The sequence below is a fragment of the Bombus pyrosoma genome, linkage group LG4, assembly GCF_014825855.1.
Source record: "Bombus pyrosoma isolate SC7728 linkage group LG4, ASM1482585v1, whole genome shotgun sequence".
Taxonomy (NCBI): Eukaryota; Metazoa; Arthropoda; class Insecta; order Hymenoptera; family Apidae; genus Bombus; species Bombus pyrosoma.
The window spans coordinates 6,825,872-6,843,886 of record NC_057773.1 but is presented as its reverse complement, the minus strand read 5'-3'; the positions used below and the strand labels follow the sequence as shown (position 1 = coordinate 6,843,886).

The following is an 18,015-nucleotide window of genomic DNA, read 5'->3' as shown; positions in this document are numbered from 1 at the left end:
TTACTGGCCGGCAGAGCGACAAATTCTTTCGTTGGATTGAAACTGGATGAAATTGCATCTCGTTTCAGATGACAGAATTGACGTCAATGAGTTGTAGAACTTCACGCAAATTCATAGCTTCAACTTCCATATTTCTCTTTACCGCGGAACGTTGATTATTATTCAGAAACCGATTATCCGGATTTCCACTTTGTCGAAAGTTCAATCGGTTAAACCTTCGTTTCCTCGCCATAGATTATCCTCGGACGTATGAACTGAGATTCTACTTTATTTTATATTATTTACTTAATTTTGTAATATTATTATCGAGCAACATTCATTGCCTCTTAACTTCACAGTATCGTAAAGTAAAACTTCTTAACGTTTATCTCTCGATTTTTCGATATTAATTTCGTAACATTATTTAACGCGTTCTTAAATCTTTGACATTCTAAATTTAATCGTTTATTTTCTCAGGAATCGCTTGTTTTTTGATGGATTACTTTCAGACAGGTGTAAATATTTGTAAGGATTAGAGTGAAATTGATTAAAACCATTTCTTAGTCACAGTAAAACTCTGCATTTATTTGAACGAAATTATTATTAGTGTCTGATTGAATCGTTGCTGCTGACCGAATCTACTTATTTTTAAGCGAACTTTCGTTACATAAGCGAAAAATTACATGCAACAGGGAGGATCAGTTAACTTACCATTGCATTAATATAAAATTAATTTTATTATTCAGTTAATTTCCAATTTCCCGGTTGAAGCGTTGAAATTTTCGATTTAAAAAGTGGTCGATAAAAGATTCATTCTCATGTAACAATACACGTAATAGAGTACAAGCATTTAGTTTAAAAGTATCTTTGGTCAGGATTCCGAATAACGTAGATGCCTCGCAAGTTTTGCACAATGCTGTCAGCGTTTATAGAACGAAAAGTTTTGCCCGGCTACGTTTGAGAGAAAGTAGGAGAAGAGATAAATTTCGTCGGTGTTTCTATTGGCACGATGGATAGTTCCTGCTGGCCAGCCGCTTCACTAGTTTCGATGCAGCCGAAAACGTTACGACTGGCCAAGCTTAACAACATATACAAACGAAGAGGATAATCTAAGAGATACCGGTAATGGAAACGCACGATCCAGTTTGTTTCTCTTGCAGCGGTTGAAATCATTGCCTTCATATCCTGTGCCTATTTCGCATTCGCGAAATCTAAACTGTTAGAAATCATTCATTGAGACTATTCGAGGTTACGTTCGTATTTCTAGCAACGTTTATAACAAGACGGAGAAGCGGAATTAATCAAATATTAGCCTCTATACCGTAGATCGTGGTATTCGAGGATGTCTGACCAGTGGCTGTCCTGTTCTACTATGATGAAATAATTGTAGGAAATACAGTGGTTTACGAAAATATTTGAACGCCTATCGTAGAAAATTTCCACGCGTATATTGCCTGTTATATAAGGCATTTTGAAATTTCATTACCTCTATAATTCGATACGATTGTCAGGATCGCATTAGTAAAATTTCGGACCAATTTGAAAATGTACGAGTACACGGACGTTACAACATATTTACCGCGAACATGTATTTAGCAAAAAATTGATATACAGCACGAATAGTTATTTTGAATTTGCACTAAATATCAAGAATGGTTCCATTGGCACGTATACTACTTTCAAACAACTTGAATCTGAGTCGCTTGAATTTACACATTTCGTTACTTTAACACTTTAAATTTTCTAGAATGATTAAGACAAGACAATAATTATGGACTAGAAAATGTTCAACAACGACCCAGATAACATTGTCAGAAAGAATCACACGAAGATGATACAATACTATGCAAAAATTACATGTTATGGTGTAATATATTTCCATTCGCCTCTCCTTTCAAAGCAAAGTTAGGTTGTCCGAAATGTTTCTTTCGTTTTATAAGGAAATAACAGACGCACGATGTTTTTTGTTTTATATTAGTTTATTGAATTATTCACGAATATAATAATAGAAATAGAACGAAATGGATCACACCTAATTCAACAAAATAATATAAAACAGAAATTGTTGTCCATCTATTATCACCTTATGAAACGAAAGATACTTTTCGGACAACCCAATAAATTCGTACAACAGTCAACGCGTTAACTCGAATAATCTCCGAACGCCTCTCAAGCATATTTCCTCTAACCCGAAATCCGCGAAACACCACGGAAGCTATAGGAAACGCGGGAACATTTTCAGATTCAGGAATTGAATGGACGAGAGGAAATCGGTCTCGGTGAAACAGTTTCCCGTCTGTATTTTTCCGCATCCAGCGATCGGCTGGCCGATTCAAGGTGAAACGGCGAATCGGTCGTGCTTTATTCGTTTCAGAAACATGCGGTTGAACGGCGTCCGTGGCGTGTGTAGGTCAAGAGGTTACTGGAGCAAGGTCGTAGAAGAGAGGGTGCAGCCGTGCCATCCCTCTCGACCCGGCAACCAGAGAAACAGAGGGTAAAGAGGGACGAAGAGAGACAGAGAATACCGCGCTGTGTGTCGAGAGGGGAAGGAGAGACAGCCCGCTCATCTTCCCTCTGCCTACTGCAACCTTTTTTTTTTCTTCTCCTTCCCGCCACCCTCTCTCTTTCCACGTGTTACCTTTTGCCTCTGCGGAGAAACTGGAACTGTCGGCCAAAGATAGAAGCAAGCCAGTTACACGCTGCACCGCCCACACCCCGCGATGCCGTGATTTAATTCCCTCGAAATAGTTAGCCTTAGCGCTGCGGAATTGTCTGGTGCGTGCTTGCCTGTCGTCGGAAATGGAGGCGGTGGAGCGGTTGTCTCAGGGAAAAGGGTGGTTTCCGGGGATCGAGTGAACGTTCGGATCAATGTAATCGTTGTTGGAACGCCGCAAGTATTTCGTTAAGATCCTTTTTATTGCTGTTGACGGGGAAGAAGCAGGATTCGCGTATTATCGAATTACCAATACCGATTCGTAAATAAACGAATTAAATTGTATTACGATGTACTCGATATAGTTGTTGAAATTCTTTGCCAACATTATTAGCAATCATTGAAATTATTGGGAACGCTGTGGATGATTCGTTGGTTCGAAGATTAATCCGCTTTTACGTTAGTTGTTTGTTAGTCGACATGTTATCGAGTCTTTTCGCACGATAATTAAAATAACGTTACTGGCAACGGCTTAATTTAAAGCCAAACTTTTAGCAGAAAATTTTTAACGAACTATACATTGTAGAAATTTGTTAATTTACGGATGGGAAATTTAGTTTTTCGATAGGAAGGGATGACAGAACGCAGAGGGGAAGATATGTTGACGATTGAATTCATGGTTTTTCATGATTTGGTAAATCGTATTAATCTTTATAATACCTCATGAATTGCGTAAACTTTGAGAGGAAAACTTATAAAACAACCGAATACATTTACAACAGAATTTATTGCGAAAGTAGATAAATGCTAATTGAGATTAGGGATGCTCAGGGCAGCGTTCATTTCACGCACCTCTGCGTTGCGTGCAGGGATGTAGTCTGGGGGTAAATGAAGGTTCTGAGGGGAGGAACGCGAGCATTGATTTTATAGGAGTTCGCCGGGAGACAGGGAGAAACGGGGATTTGTTGGAAATTAGGTTTTATAGAGATTGGCGTTGTGTTTCATTTAAGAGCCGCAGGTAGCGAAGGTTGTTTGCAAATTGAAAACTTTTGTTCCACGAGTTAGTTTGCTCATCAAGAGCAGAATTTTCGACTTTTATATCTTCTTCGTGTGTAAGTTTAAATTTCTGCGTTAATTTTAAGGAAGCACTTGCGCGAGAATTTCGTTGGAAATTCGATTTTATGATCTTCATTACTTAAGATAAGGCTTTATTTTAACAAACGAGGATGGCCAATATTTTTGTTCCGTGAATTTGGTATCCATTACTTCGCAACGAAAGCGTGGACTTTTGAATCTTGTTACACTGTACATTTGAATTTCCACGTTGATCTTAAGCAAGCTTGCGAAAACAAGGAATTTCTGTGAAAATTTAACATTCTGATCATAATGTTATTTCTGTTTTAAGAACGAACGATGTCGGAGACCGTCTCGGACGACAGAATTTTCCTACGAACTTCCCAATTCTGTTTCGAGATGAATCCAAGTTCTTCCATGTTGATTGTAAGGTGGTTGGCGGAAAAACAGGAATTTGTTGAAAATTGAATTTCATGGATGTCGCTCTTGTTCTTATTTCTACAGTGTAGGATAACGAAGGGAGGAGTCTAGAAATTTAAAATTTTCATTCTCCGAGTTACACGTTCGTCATGTTTCAAAGTGCGATTTTACAGTTTCATATATTCTGATTATACTGATTATTCTGATGATGAATATACGCAAGTTCAACTTAAGTAAAAAAGGAAAAAGAAGTTTGTTACATTTAAATTTTGTAATTATCATCGAAGAATGAGCTGTTGTTGAGGCAAACGCTTTACATTATCGCGGATCAAGAGCGAACAACGTAACAAGCGTCAAGCTTCCATCCAACGTAATGCCGGTCATATTTTAAACAGAACTCGGTGTTTTACGCTCAGTTTCATGTTTTACAAACATGTCCCTTACATATTCATATTTACGAGCCCGAGGTATTTTCATATACGACCGCTACGCTTGCAGCGTACAATCTCGCGGAAAGAAAAACAATTTGCCGTTTAAACAACAAAGGAAATCGTCCCATCTCCAGTTTCCTTTTAACTTACCTAACTCTAATACATGTTCGTATTTATCGAGACCCAAGGGCTAGAATTCCTTATCGATAAGATATTCAAAATATCTGCTCGATCTTCGCGGCAATCGAACAAAAATATTATTCTGTTTCGAAATAAAATTGTATAATAATAGAAAATGCGGTGGATAAAATCAAGCGAAGATATTTCACATTTACATGGCTCTATAACTTTTCAAGAATTCACCAAGTTACTCTGCAAGCAAATTGGCGCTGGTCGCCATCCCGTTTGTAAAATTGATCGCGTGGATTTCGACTTGTCAGTTTAGTTGGCTCGCAAGATCCTTCGGTTGCTTCCAGTTCACCGAATAATTAATCGAGCACTCTCTGTCCGTAGTTTCGTTAGCAGTTGGTGCCGTTTGAAATTCTAATTCGCGCAACGGGCAATTCAAAGGCGAAGCAAGGAACTTTGGAGCGTCTCAACCTCTTCCCAACCCTGTTAATTTCTCTTTTCTCTGCTTAGCAATAGAGAGTAGTTGTCGCAAGTAATTTCCAAAGTAATTTCCTTTCGCGTTTCAGCCGCGTAACATGCTGTAAGCTGTTTCTACGGTGCAACGGCCGACGACTATCGTGAAAGTGCCGTTCTATTCATAAATCGCGCTTGCTTTCGTCTTTTCTCTTTTTTCTCCCCCCTCCAAGTCACTTGTATCTATTTTAATGTCAACAAATGGTAAATAGGAAGGAACTTCTTGTCCACTCGGAGAACTTGACCCAGTTACACGGTATTCTCTTTGAACTGTATCTTCGTTGTCGTAGCTTCAATGTCTCTAAGTTTCTGTGTAGGCACCAGTTCCAATTATCAGTTAAGAGTGCTAACTGTTACATACGCGATACGTTCTGAAGTTTCGCGCCATTATCTCGGCCCGTGTTTCGTTTTGAATTCGAGGATACGTCTCCGTAATTATCTTTCCGAGTATTGTACGCGATCTAAGAATCGTAGAAAGATTTCCCCTCCTTGATCGACGAAAATACACCGTCGTCTGGTCGCTGTTCTCGACTATTTTCAAGGAAAAATCGATATCACGGTCGAAAGATAAAAATAAGACGACACATAGGATCTTGGTTGTTTGCGTGTGCGATCCACGTGTAGAAATCGTGGATTGGCTTTGAGAGGACTTACGAGATCGTTGCAAGGCCGATCCTCGCTGGTTACTTTGCGTCCGATGAAGCACGAATGTCACGAAAGTCAGCAAAAACTCATTCACCCTCGATACCTTGCTTCGAGGGATGAAGATGAGTCAGCAGGTGAACAAGGGCGGCAGAGGGGGTTCCGAAGGGACGAAGGGTGTGGACGCAGCAGCCCTTGATCTCTCGGGCGTGATAAGAACGCGTGTCGTTCGCGAATAAACGTGCATTCTACGTTTCGATACTATCTTCGACACAGAGGGGATGAAGCGCGCACACCAGCCTCTGCATTTTTCCGCGTCAACTTGGACGATGCGAGTTCTGAAGATACCGTGAACCGTTCGATACCACAAATTACATATATTATTAAGTACAGTTTTTCTTTGTGTAAATTTCATGTACGAGGAAACTGTGAATAGTTCATTAGCCTGATAATGAATGTTACAATTAATCGAAAAAGAAAAATATAGTTTTGCGTAATGTTTGCTTTTTGTCTATTACGTCACCATTATATAGTAAAATAACAAATATTTGTTATACGTAAATTTCGACTTGTTTTCTCTTCTCTCTTGACACAGAGTGTGTTTCAGAATTTTTCTAATCTTCTGAACTAAATATTCTTCACTTACGTGTTTATTCTTTTCCTCGATAAATCCATTGATTTCTCAGGTTTTTAGTGAATATCTGTTACTCCCGAGTATAACGAATATTCCGTTACTCCTTCAATGAAACGAGGAAGATGCTTTTGTTCGTTTGAAAGAAGAAGAATTTTTATCTTCCTTATATTTCTATAAAGAAGTCTTAATTTTATTTGCGAGTAATCGACGCGTGATACTTGGACCTTCGTTCATAGGTCGAAAGCTCAGCCGGAAAACCTTGTTTTCGGCGGAAGAAAGGCGAATTCTCTTCTTTGGAGGGCCATTCTTTCCGGTGATTCGCGTACATGTGGTCTGATAGCCTCCGGTACGGTGTAGTGGGTAACGAGTTTAGCGCAAACAAGGGTGGCTCGTTAACTGTTCACCCAGCTGTGTCTAATCTTGGCCAACGGCAGCATCGCGAAACCAACGTGACTCCGCCTATTCATTTTTGGAAAAATAATGAAAAAGCCAATCGTCGAGCGTCCTACAACCTGGTAACAACGCGGAACTAAAAGATTTCAGTCAAACGATGTCAAATTAAGACGAAAACTACTTGATCCTTTCATGTACGTATAAATTGTAATGAATTATACCTTTTGTACAAAAGAATTAAAAAAACGTTGTGTTTCTGTTATCAACGATTAACAAAAATATTCTATTATCAATAATTGATAAAAAAACATTTCTCACAGTCTAATGAAATATTCGATTCCGAAAGAATTAATCCGTAAAATAATCATTTTATTTTTACGGTTCAACAACCATTAAATTATCTGGAATTTGCGAAAAATTTTCTACCTCCCACGCGAAGAATGCTGCAACGTTCGAATCTGCTCATAGGGTAGGCAAATGACATCGTCGAATAACCCAGTTTTCTCTTCTTTTTCCCCTTTTTCCTTTTTTGTTTTTTTTTTTCGTCAAGTGCTCTGTCCTCCAATTTGCTTCTCCTCTTGTAGCTGCAGTGTTCTTCGCGGACTCTTCTTGCTTGTCGGTAGATGCTCGTTAATTCTGGTTGTTTAGGCGCGGATACGAATGAAGACTGCCGAGTCTCGTCACCGTCGCAGATTTAATTATAGGCGAGAGAAACGAAAGAGCGAGAGGAAAAAGATCAAAAGGGATGGAAACCGGTGTCCGATTTCTTTTTCCTCGACGTTCGAAGCCAACGGAATTTCGCGCTGGATAAATGGATCCGGCTACTTTACGGTGCTTCGAAACGCTTTCTTAAGCGTATTAAATTATTAAGCGAGAACGCTAATTCTCTGAAATTCTATTTTTACCTTAGCCGACACTTACCTCGGCGACTTGGTAATTATTCCGAGGGATGGCAGATTCTTGCGGCGGCCGTGCAGCCGTTTGATTGGTTGGCTACCTTATTTTACGGAAGATAGGAAAAATGGAAGAGGATTTGTCTTCTTTTACAGGAGATATCACGTTATGTTATTTTATTACGATATCATCTGATACTTTTTACTTGGTCACTCGAGTATTTCGTATTTGTTCGTTTAAATATTAATTTTGTTAGTTTCGAGACAGATTCAGTAAGAAGCGACCGACTACGAAATAACAAATAGAATAATATATAGAGGCAGAGTAAAGAAGCGTAATTAATTTTAATATTTTATTCGAGGGAAAAGGTAAATTCAGTGGAAGAAAGAACGTATAGTATTTAATAAGTAAGGCACGAAGGACAAGACCGATAATAGAGATGGAATGGAGGGTCGATCCGCGAAGGAGGGCCGTTCAGGTGCGCGTACAACAGAAAGGAAACAGGAAATCGTGCTCGAAATGACTTGGCCACCGACAAATCCAATTTTATTACGGTCCTTGGTGAATTACCCACGAGGAAACTCGTCAAGGGAGCTCGTTGGAAAATTCGATTTCGCGGTAATGACTATACCCGGCATTGGTTGTCGTTACGGCGAAACTCTTGCGATAAAGCTCGCTAGTATCCGTTCTGGAATGCTCAACCATCGGGTAGAATTCGTCAGAACGTTGTTCAATGGTCAGACGGTCGCTAAACTTGTAAATTTTACGACCTTTATTTTTATAGCATGTCTCAGTAGTGATATCTGTTATTTCTTTTTTATTCTTAAACGAGTCAATGGTTGTTTGTAAATCACGCTATTCTTTCGTCTTCGTTACTCATAACTATATTATTCTTTTTGTCTTGTTTCAGATTTTCAGAAGCTCGAACGCGAGGCACGAATATGCAGGAAGCTGCAGCATCCAAATATTGGTGAGCGTGGTTCATTCACGAACAAATATTCTCTCTCTTTTTACTATGAAACTCGAGTGTGATCAATATATTCCGTTAGAATTTATTTCTCTTCTCTACGAGAATCGATATCGAGAGCAGGATAGAAAATTGGAAGGATATCGACGATTAAAGATTCTATTCTTTTCTTAAATTGATACTTTCAAGGATTTCGTATTCGATTGTACGTTCGAATACATGTTTCATACACATTATATGGTTGACATATTATTTAACATATGGGAAGTAACAATGATTCAAAGAAATATTACGTACGCGCCCAAAATCGACAGAAACTCAATCCTTGTCCGGCAGGAGATTCGGTCGTTGTAGGTCAGACGTGCTCGCTTGGTCGCGTTGACTTGTCCACCTTTGAGTAGATCCGGACTTTTTTAAACAGACGCGCTGACTCCCCCTCTGCTTTTTACACGTTTCATGCTCTATTTTTTATTATCAATTTCCAAATCTCACAAGACCTCTTCAAAGCAGAAGATCCAATAAAAACTCTATCCGACGCACCTATACGTCAATGATCGAAACAGATCAAAATAGTCAGACTTCTTCATGTTTCTATCGTTAGAATACGCTGTGTACGTTGCAATGTGTATTCCGTTTGGTGGTGGCCGAAACGCATACCCTGACCTACGGTGCGAGCTCTGGCATTGAGACTCTGCAGCGGCTGACTGTTGGCGGTAGCGAAGCCTTCCGACAAACGACAGTCTGGCCCGGAAACAAACGGCGCAGAAGAGACTTTTGGCGCGTTCTCTGGAAAATTCGTTTGGCGCTTCTACGCGTTAGACGATTGCACAATTTTATTTTATTGTATATTTTTCCCACGCTATTGATCCTACAGTCGGAGAGAGACCACGAGAAAAGTCGAGCAATTAGAAATCGTAGAAGATAATGATCTCGTGAAATCTGTTCAAGGCGGACGATCCAGCAAATTGCCTGCCCGACGCACTTATGCATCGAAGTTAACGTTATAAAATTCCCCGGGTCTATTAAAGGATCGTTCACTTAACCGTGACCGGTAAAGGGAATTCTTACACAGCTCGTGGAAATATATTCATTGGAGTGTCATTAAAGGGCACGTGGAAGCTTTTCATCGACCCGATGCCATCGCGTCGTCGCTACTACCTAACGATGGAAGGAAATTATAAATGTGGAATAAGCAGCGGCCAATATTGGAATCCAATAGAACGGGGGGAAAGTGAATAAACGAGAGGAGAGGGAGAGAGTTGCCTTTAGTTCGTTGCCGATCGAAACCAAGACGAATTCTTGCCTTTTACACTTGTCCAACTTCTCGATAACCTGGCATTCGTTCCCTTCTCCTGTTTCGCACCACTTTTCCTCTTCTCGTTTTCATTTCCTCGCTCCACTGACTCTTTCCCCCCTTCGCCCCTTCCCATTGTATCCTTCGAGCGGTCGATGTTTACCTCGGTTGAATTCAATTTTCCACCAGGCCAACCTCTTCGATCTGCATTCGGTAAAATCGATTTCACGGAGTATAGAAAATTCTTGTGTACCGGCGTAACTCGAAGACAAAGCGTTATTATTATCGTATTTTAATGTTTTCGGGGAACGTTGGCTGTTGTAGCGGTCGAAGGTCAATGGATAGTGGAACATTTGTAAGAAAAGATGCAATTTGTGGCCGCGTGGATAATACGGTTTAGCCGATATTTAGGTGCTCAAAGGTCAGCATTCTCCGAACGCGAGCGACGTAGAGCGGGATTACGTTTGGGATTATGGGATCTCGATGTAACCCTCGCCCATTAAACTGCATCAGCTTGTTAACTGTCCTTTCGGTTCACTACTTTCAATGAACCTCATCGGCGAACCGGTCAACGATGGCCTTAGCCTTTGAAATTTTGCGTAAAACTGCGAGGAATCGATGTGCACTTCGAAGGAAAATTCGAGGGCAACGAGAAAGCTAAATTTTCTGGGCAATTTACCGCGTTCTTGAATAATTCTTTGATATTTATAGGTGTTACTAAGGTGTTAATAATCGTAACGTTCGTGCGGGAAGTATAACTTTGAGAGGTATTCTTGTCGATTAGAGTAGTTTTAGTAATTTTAGTTGGAACATTCATCGAGGTCGATGAAAGCGATCAGATGGCTAGAACGATTCGAAAATATAAAAAGATGAGTGTCGTAATAATCGGAATAAAGTCATTGCAAAGATACATTGAGGTTGAAGTATAAAAGTTAGGGAGAACGAGTGTGATAATAAAAGCTTAAAAAGTAAGAAGATGAAGAGCTTGGTTCGAGGAACAGGGACTACGTCTTTCGAAAAACAAGAAAAGTAACGAGGTAGGAGAAGTTGGAAAAACTAGGTAAGATCTGAGATCCGAAAAAAGAGGCACAGTTGGGATTTGGAAATAAAAACAAGGTAACGAGAAGAAGACGAGAAAAAATGTAGGTTTCAAAAGCGAGGAAGATAAACGACGAAAACGAAGAAGAAAAAGAAAAGGGAGAAGAACTTGAAAAACTCCGCGATAGTTTTAAAAACGAATAAAACGAAGATCAAAGGAAAGAAAGACAAGAACAACGGGACAAAAAGTCTAGGATGTGTTCTGGGAGTTCTACGGTCTACAAAAGATCTAAAGAAAAAAAATTATCCTACAGTATGAACGAAACAAGATCGTGATTAAAAATTCCAAAGTGTACAAAAAGTGGCCGATAGTTCAAGGGAACTCTGTGTCATCCATTTCCGTTTCAAAAGTGTTTGATAAACTAGAAAGTTAATTCCAACGAAAATTAACCGTTTATTTTAATACCGTCGATAGACTGCTGTGAGCGTGTACCCCCATCGCAGATTTCAAGTTTACTTGTTCCACTATAGTCCTGTCAAACGCACTACGTACACCCCTATGCCAGGGTATTTACGTACTTTGTCTAGCAAAGGAAACGTTTCGAGATTCCCTGTCGACTACACAAAATTACTCTGCAGCTTAAACACGTAACAAACTCCAAATATATTACAGCCAACCTTACATTTAAATTATTTAATTTCACAGTTCTTATCGTGTCCATTCTAACAGTACCACGTGCGATATACTTGATCAAACTTGTGTATTACGTATATTTAACCTAATTATTATACCATCCACCTATCATTAAATTGTTTAAATGTAATTAGCATATTTACCATATTTACCTATCAGGCTACCGTAATTTCCACAATAATACGCAATATTGCAAGAAAGCAATTATTATAGCATCCATTATTATAGCAAATAATTATTATACCATCTCCATCTATCTTTAAGTCATTCAAATGCAATTAGCATATTTACGATACTACCATAATTTCCACAATAATACCCAACGTCCTAAGAAAGCAAGAAAAGAGAAAATGCACCTTATCTCGAGAATACAAACTTTCCACTATATTACTATCATACTTCACAGAATATTATCATTCCTTGCTATATGTATATATACATATATACATATAGAGGAGTCATCAAGAAAAATCTTCAAAAGCAGTCGCTGTTTATCATTCATAAATAATATTAATTTACTTGGACGCGCAATTCCTCTAATCTCTACGCTACATAATACTTGAAGATATAAAACATTATTGATGATACAAAAAAAATGTCGACGAAACTATACGTAGATTATCTCACAGAAATATAAAATTCCCATTATGTCGCTATCATATATTTGGCAGAATATTACTAGACCTTAGCATACCCTACACAGAAGTCTTCAAAAGGCGTCGTTGTTTAGTGCCGACCCCGATGCTAGTTTAATTCCCGTGGAAAATTAGCATACGTCGGAACATCGCCGTGCAGGCTGCGATCGTATATTCTGGGTTTATGCCTTGACGCCACGGCAAACTATACGGTCCGCCACGTACACGCGTGCGGACGGGAACTTCGTCGTGGAAATACAAGTACGAAAGTTCCGCCGGGCCACGTTCGTTTATGGCTACTATAAATCTGACATATGCACGCCGTCTAGGCAGGTCGCCACCTTTCGTGCCACTTGCCCCGCTGTTTTTGAGTTTCACCTCTTACCTTTTCTTCTCTCTTCTTTTTTTCCCTCCTTCGTGAGTCTTATCCAACCAAGGCGATTATCTTTTCTATCCTTTTGATCTCTGGAAGAAGATTCCGTGCGATAATCCTGCAATTCTATCTTTTTCCTTGCTGCTTTTTCTTTCTTTCTTTTCTTTTTTTCGTTGTAAATAATTTCATCCAGCCAAGTCGATTATATTTTCCTATCTAAGGAGGAGTTCAGGTAACAATTCGGGAGATCATCTTCGAAGACCTGTCGACTAGAAGGATGGGTTGATTGAAGCAGCCAACGTCGTAATGCTTGAAGTGAAGGACACTTGGACAGGTAGATTTAGGGTTCGTATATTTCTGGAAGTGCTAGTTCAACCACGATGACTTAATCCTCGTTGGTTTATTGCCCACGATAGATCGCCTTTGCTGCTTCGACTTATTTCACTGTGGGGAATAGATGTCATTTTTGATATTTGTAGGTATGTTTGGTTGCAGACAGATACGTATTTGTTAACTATCCCGGAGAATATTATAACCATCGTTTAACCCGAATTCTCCTAATCTAAGCGTAAATTGCTCTGCTTATCAATGGATATTATTATATAAAATAGCCTATAACGTTGTAGGTATATTTGATAAAAAGAAAAGTTTGCCCAATTGTCGATCACTCGAGATCTACTGCAATTCTCATTTCCATAATAATCGTAAGTGGATGTGTTTAATAAGTTTGGAGTCGTAAAGGGTCGAGAAAGTATGGGTTATATCAATCGAAGTTTCAACTGACTGGGAGGCACGTTTGACCTACGAAAGGTTAATCATCGACGTCTACTAAAGAGAATTCAAAAAGTCGGGTAACGAGATTTAAGTTCAGAAGCCCATTGCTCGCCCACGCAGCTTTTTTTCCTTGTAAACTTGAAAATCTGATTTTCGTTCCCTCTTATCGATTTACTTTGCTATTGGGTCAATTGGATTAACGTCCTTTCTCTTCCTTTTCTTTCAATCAATTTTCCCACGCATAATTGACTCGACGCATATATATCTGAAAAAGTCGTAATTATCCATTTGTAAATAGAAACTTGATTACGATCCGTCTACCAGAGATTATACAATGGAACTTCTCTAACGGTGAAACAAAAATCGTCACCTCCTTCTCAATCTCTCTGCTTCGCGTTAATTCGATTTTCATTGATATTAACGTCCCCTTCCTCTTCCTTTCCTTTTGTCAATCTCAATTAATCTTTCTCATATGCAATTAATCCAATAAATATATTTGAAAAAGTCGTAATTATTCATTTGTAAATAGAAACTTGATTGTGAAACAGGTATCAAAGATTATACGATGGGAATTCTCCGATAGAGTACGAGAGTCGCACCGTAGATGCAACAGCCTCATCCTCGATCCTCTTGTCCCGCGTTAATTTAATTCTTCTCCCTTCTTTTCCAATTTTAACTACTTTTCCCCATACATAATTAATTCTATATGTATCTATACATATATATACACTATATATGCACACACATACGCTATATACATATAGAATTAATAATACTAATGGAACTAATAATAGTATATATATAATTAATTATATATGGGAAAAATAGTTAAAATATACATATATATTTATTATATAGTATTATATATTATTTTATGTGCTAAAATAGGTTAGATGCGTAGTAGTAATACTTGTACGTGAATATCAGTGTGTGGAAGTATGTGCGTGCACGGTGTCTCGAAGACAAACGAATGTAAACTGTTCAGTCGGTTAACAGTCGGGTATGGAAGTAAGTGCCAAGACGCGTGCAAATGTGTATCGATGAATATCTTTGAAATCGTCTATCAAATAAATATATAACTATTCTAATATTAATTGCAAGTGTAAATTTAGTGTTCCTATACCATTATTTCGGCTATTAAGATTCAAAATTCTCAACATATAGTAAAAAGAAATATGTATATATATTTATGAAGAAGTTAGTAGAAGTTTCATAGAAAGAAACTTGATTATGATCCGCGTATCAGAGATTATATCATGAATTTTCTAATGGGGTGCAAGAGTCACCACCGTAGATTCAACAACCTCGTCCTCAATGCTCCTGGTTCGCGTTAATTTGCCAAGGAAGGCATAATGAATACGCGCCGGAATTATACGGTGGCGCACTCGAAATCCTCGCTCCTCGACCGCCACGAATGTAAAAACCTCGGGGACACGGCGCTCGAGAGGTTTAAACGTCGAGTGCTGGAAGATCAGGAATAGGGGAAAAAAGTTGGGTAACGAGGATGACACAAACTGCGCCACTCGTGCTACCTTTCCATTCGCTCGCGTGCCTCGCGAAGAAGATTCGATTCGACAAGTTCCCGAGTCGAGTTTCCAATTATATGAAAGTTCGTCGTTTGAAACGAGAGGAGCAGAAAAATTCAAAATATAAGCGAAATTAAAAGGAGTCCATCGGAAGGATGATACGTAAGGATATCTAGATATCTGGCCACACGGTGTCGTTTGTACAATTTTATGAACGACTCGCTTCACGCAATTAATTTTCTATATGTACAATACAGCGGAATATTTTTTCACGTAGGGGAAAATTTTGGAAAATTTGGTGTTAAGAGTATAACGAAGTTTAGCCTCTGTTTCGAGTTCGCGGATGAAACTTTTTCATGATTTACACGAATCTATACTTTGTCCATAGGGTCGTTAAATCTGTCAGTTATTTCACAACGATGTATCGTAATGTGTTTACGCGTTAGCTGCCTACTTTATTAAAAAATCAAATTATTTAAGCACCTTATGACGTGCTTCATACCTGATATTATTATGGAAACTGTATCGAAAGTGGTACTGAAAACTATTAGTATCGAAAATTTCACGGATACTTCCTTGGTTAATTCAAATGTTTCATATTAATTTTGGAATTGCGATCAACCTGTTAATAACCAAGTATCGAACGTAGTACTTGTAACGACCGAAATTATTATTTGCAACAAATAAAACCATCATGTGTATTATATTTCGTTTATCGTGCCACAAAATCGATATTAATTTTATACATTTCGTCCATGAATGTAAGAGAATTAACGACATTTCAAATTAGCCGTAATAGAATAATGATTCGTTTCGTTTCTCGAGGAAAGTAAAGAAATCAGCGAACCGGAAATGGAGGAAGAACGGCCCAGGAACACGGAGAAATATTAACGAGCATAGATGAGAATCGTATGGCGAACCAATCGTCTCTATATAACTGGATGTACCGCGATTCATTGTTTAATTAGCCGTACGATTCGTGCTTCCGCGGATAATTAGGCTAGGTGAACGTTTGCGACCACCTGTACGTGTTCGATGCTCTGCAAACGCTTCCGTACGATGGTACAGAAAGCGTACGACGTCGCCTCGTTTGTTTCGTTAGCCTTCTCTTTGCACTGTACCCGGTTAATCCGATCGTCTGCCGTTTTGACGATCATTCAATGCGATTGCACCAGACAGGAAATTATGCACGCAAGACTGAGTCGATTTGCAAAGATTTTCCAGCCAACAACTGCGAGCTTTCGATGGTCAAGTTCACAAAATTGCATCGGTGATCGAAGTATCGCGTGGAATTCATTCCCCTTGCATCGGCTTTCGTGATTTCGAATTCTTTTCGTTTTTTATTCGAACGAGGAAGAAAAGACGGAGGGAATATAAGGGAGAAAGTTAGATCTTTTGGTATTTGAAAAATTTGAACAACGCGAAGAATTTATTAGTTCTGTATCATTTTCTGAATTTCAAGTTTTTTCTTCTTGTTTGAAATAATAAGAGGGTTGGCTTAGATAGAAGAAAGATGAAAATTAGGTTTCGTGGATGTTTCCTCGGTGTCTGAAATGTGGCAATCAAGTAACATTGGCGCAAATAGCGTTTGTTGGGGCATTACACCACGATTTCGATTAACTTGAGTCGGTCGTCTCGGAAGCGAAATCCATCCCTTGGGAGTCGATGCGAGTCTTCTGGTTTACGTTATTGACCATTATCGTTCGCGTGTTGCACGTACCGCGATATTACTGGAAATTAGTCGTACGTGAACCAGTGTTCGTTAAATGACTCGATTTTACGATGGTTGTTGTTACAGGGAGAAATTCGAGCCGAATAATCAAAACTTTTCATTTTGTGTCAGTCGATATTTTACAGTTGAAACATTACCGGATATTGTTAGAACTTTCGTAGAATATTAATCCACATAAAATCTGTTAACTTGTGTTTAAAAAATTTACCATCTTCCTCAACTATGTCCTGCCAAAATCGTCAAAGTTTTCTTTTAGCCGCTTAGCTGGTAGAACTCACCGCACTGAGCTAATCGAACGCCAATTGAAAATCACAAAATGGGTAAAAAAAGACGTCCGTGATATTTCATAAAATTTTCAAATGCGGAAACAGGTTTCGTATAAAAAATCGCATAGTCAACGTCCGTGTAAATCGCCGCTATTCTACTTGAAACAGATCTAAAAATTTCATCGCGATTGTTACTTTGTTTGCGCGACTGTTAATGACATTCGAGAAGCATCGAATATTTCCGCGTTTCCCGCGAACAACAAGATTTAGTGGAACCGCACGTGCAACGCGATTGGTACAATGTCAACCTTGAACCGGCCCCGGTTCTTCTACTAGTAGCGTTACGACGAAACGCGGCTAACATCTGGGTACCAGCCAATCGGTATCGTCGTCGCGGGGAAAATTTTTGGCTCGACGTGCCAAGTAAGGCTCGAAATGCGACTGCATTTCTGCCGGATCGACGTCCAGGGAATTTCCCGACACGTTTCGACGATGCAACCTCTCGCGAAGAGGTGACGAGTCACGTTCGAATTTTATCAACTTCCAGACGTACACGTACAGTTGAGGACAAAAAGAAATTGTCACGATAAGTAATAGGGAAACGCAATCACGATTTTGTATGGAAAAGTTGTAATTGACAAGGACGATTATATTATAAGTAGATATGATACAGATATCTGTTATCTATATGATAAAAAATGTTCAATACGAGAAAGTTATTATCAGTGAGTGTAGTTATTGTACGAAAATATGAATTATAATGCTTTTCTTGTGCCGTAACTTCCCTACGAATTTTCTTTACGAATACAATAGTACTTTTCATTTTTATAAATTACAAAGTAGTAATATTTGTTAATGCTCAAAAGCTTAGAGACTCTTATCGAATCTATGCTAAACTTCCTCGAGTTAAACATTTTCCATCGATTTCAATTGCATTCATTTCTCCCCTGAATC

At 38.9% G+C, this 18,015-nt stretch overlaps 1 protein-coding gene across 41 annotated transcripts in view; it reads left to right on the top strand.

Moving 5' to 3' along the window:
• The window catches only part of LOC122566465 (calcium/calmodulin-dependent protein kinase type II alpha chain), a 159,017-nt gene that overhangs the window by 53,123 nt on the left and 87,879 nt on the right, over nucleotides 1-18,015 (top strand). For all 41 annotated transcript variants that reach the window (XM_043723744.1, XM_043723721.1, XM_043723746.1 and 38 more), the window contains one exon: nucleotides 8,673-8,732. In XM_043723744.1, the coding sequence (XP_043579679.1) occupies nucleotides 8,673-8,732 (60 nt within the window). The remainder of the gene's footprint in view (nucleotides 1-8,672; nucleotides 8,733-18,015) is intronic.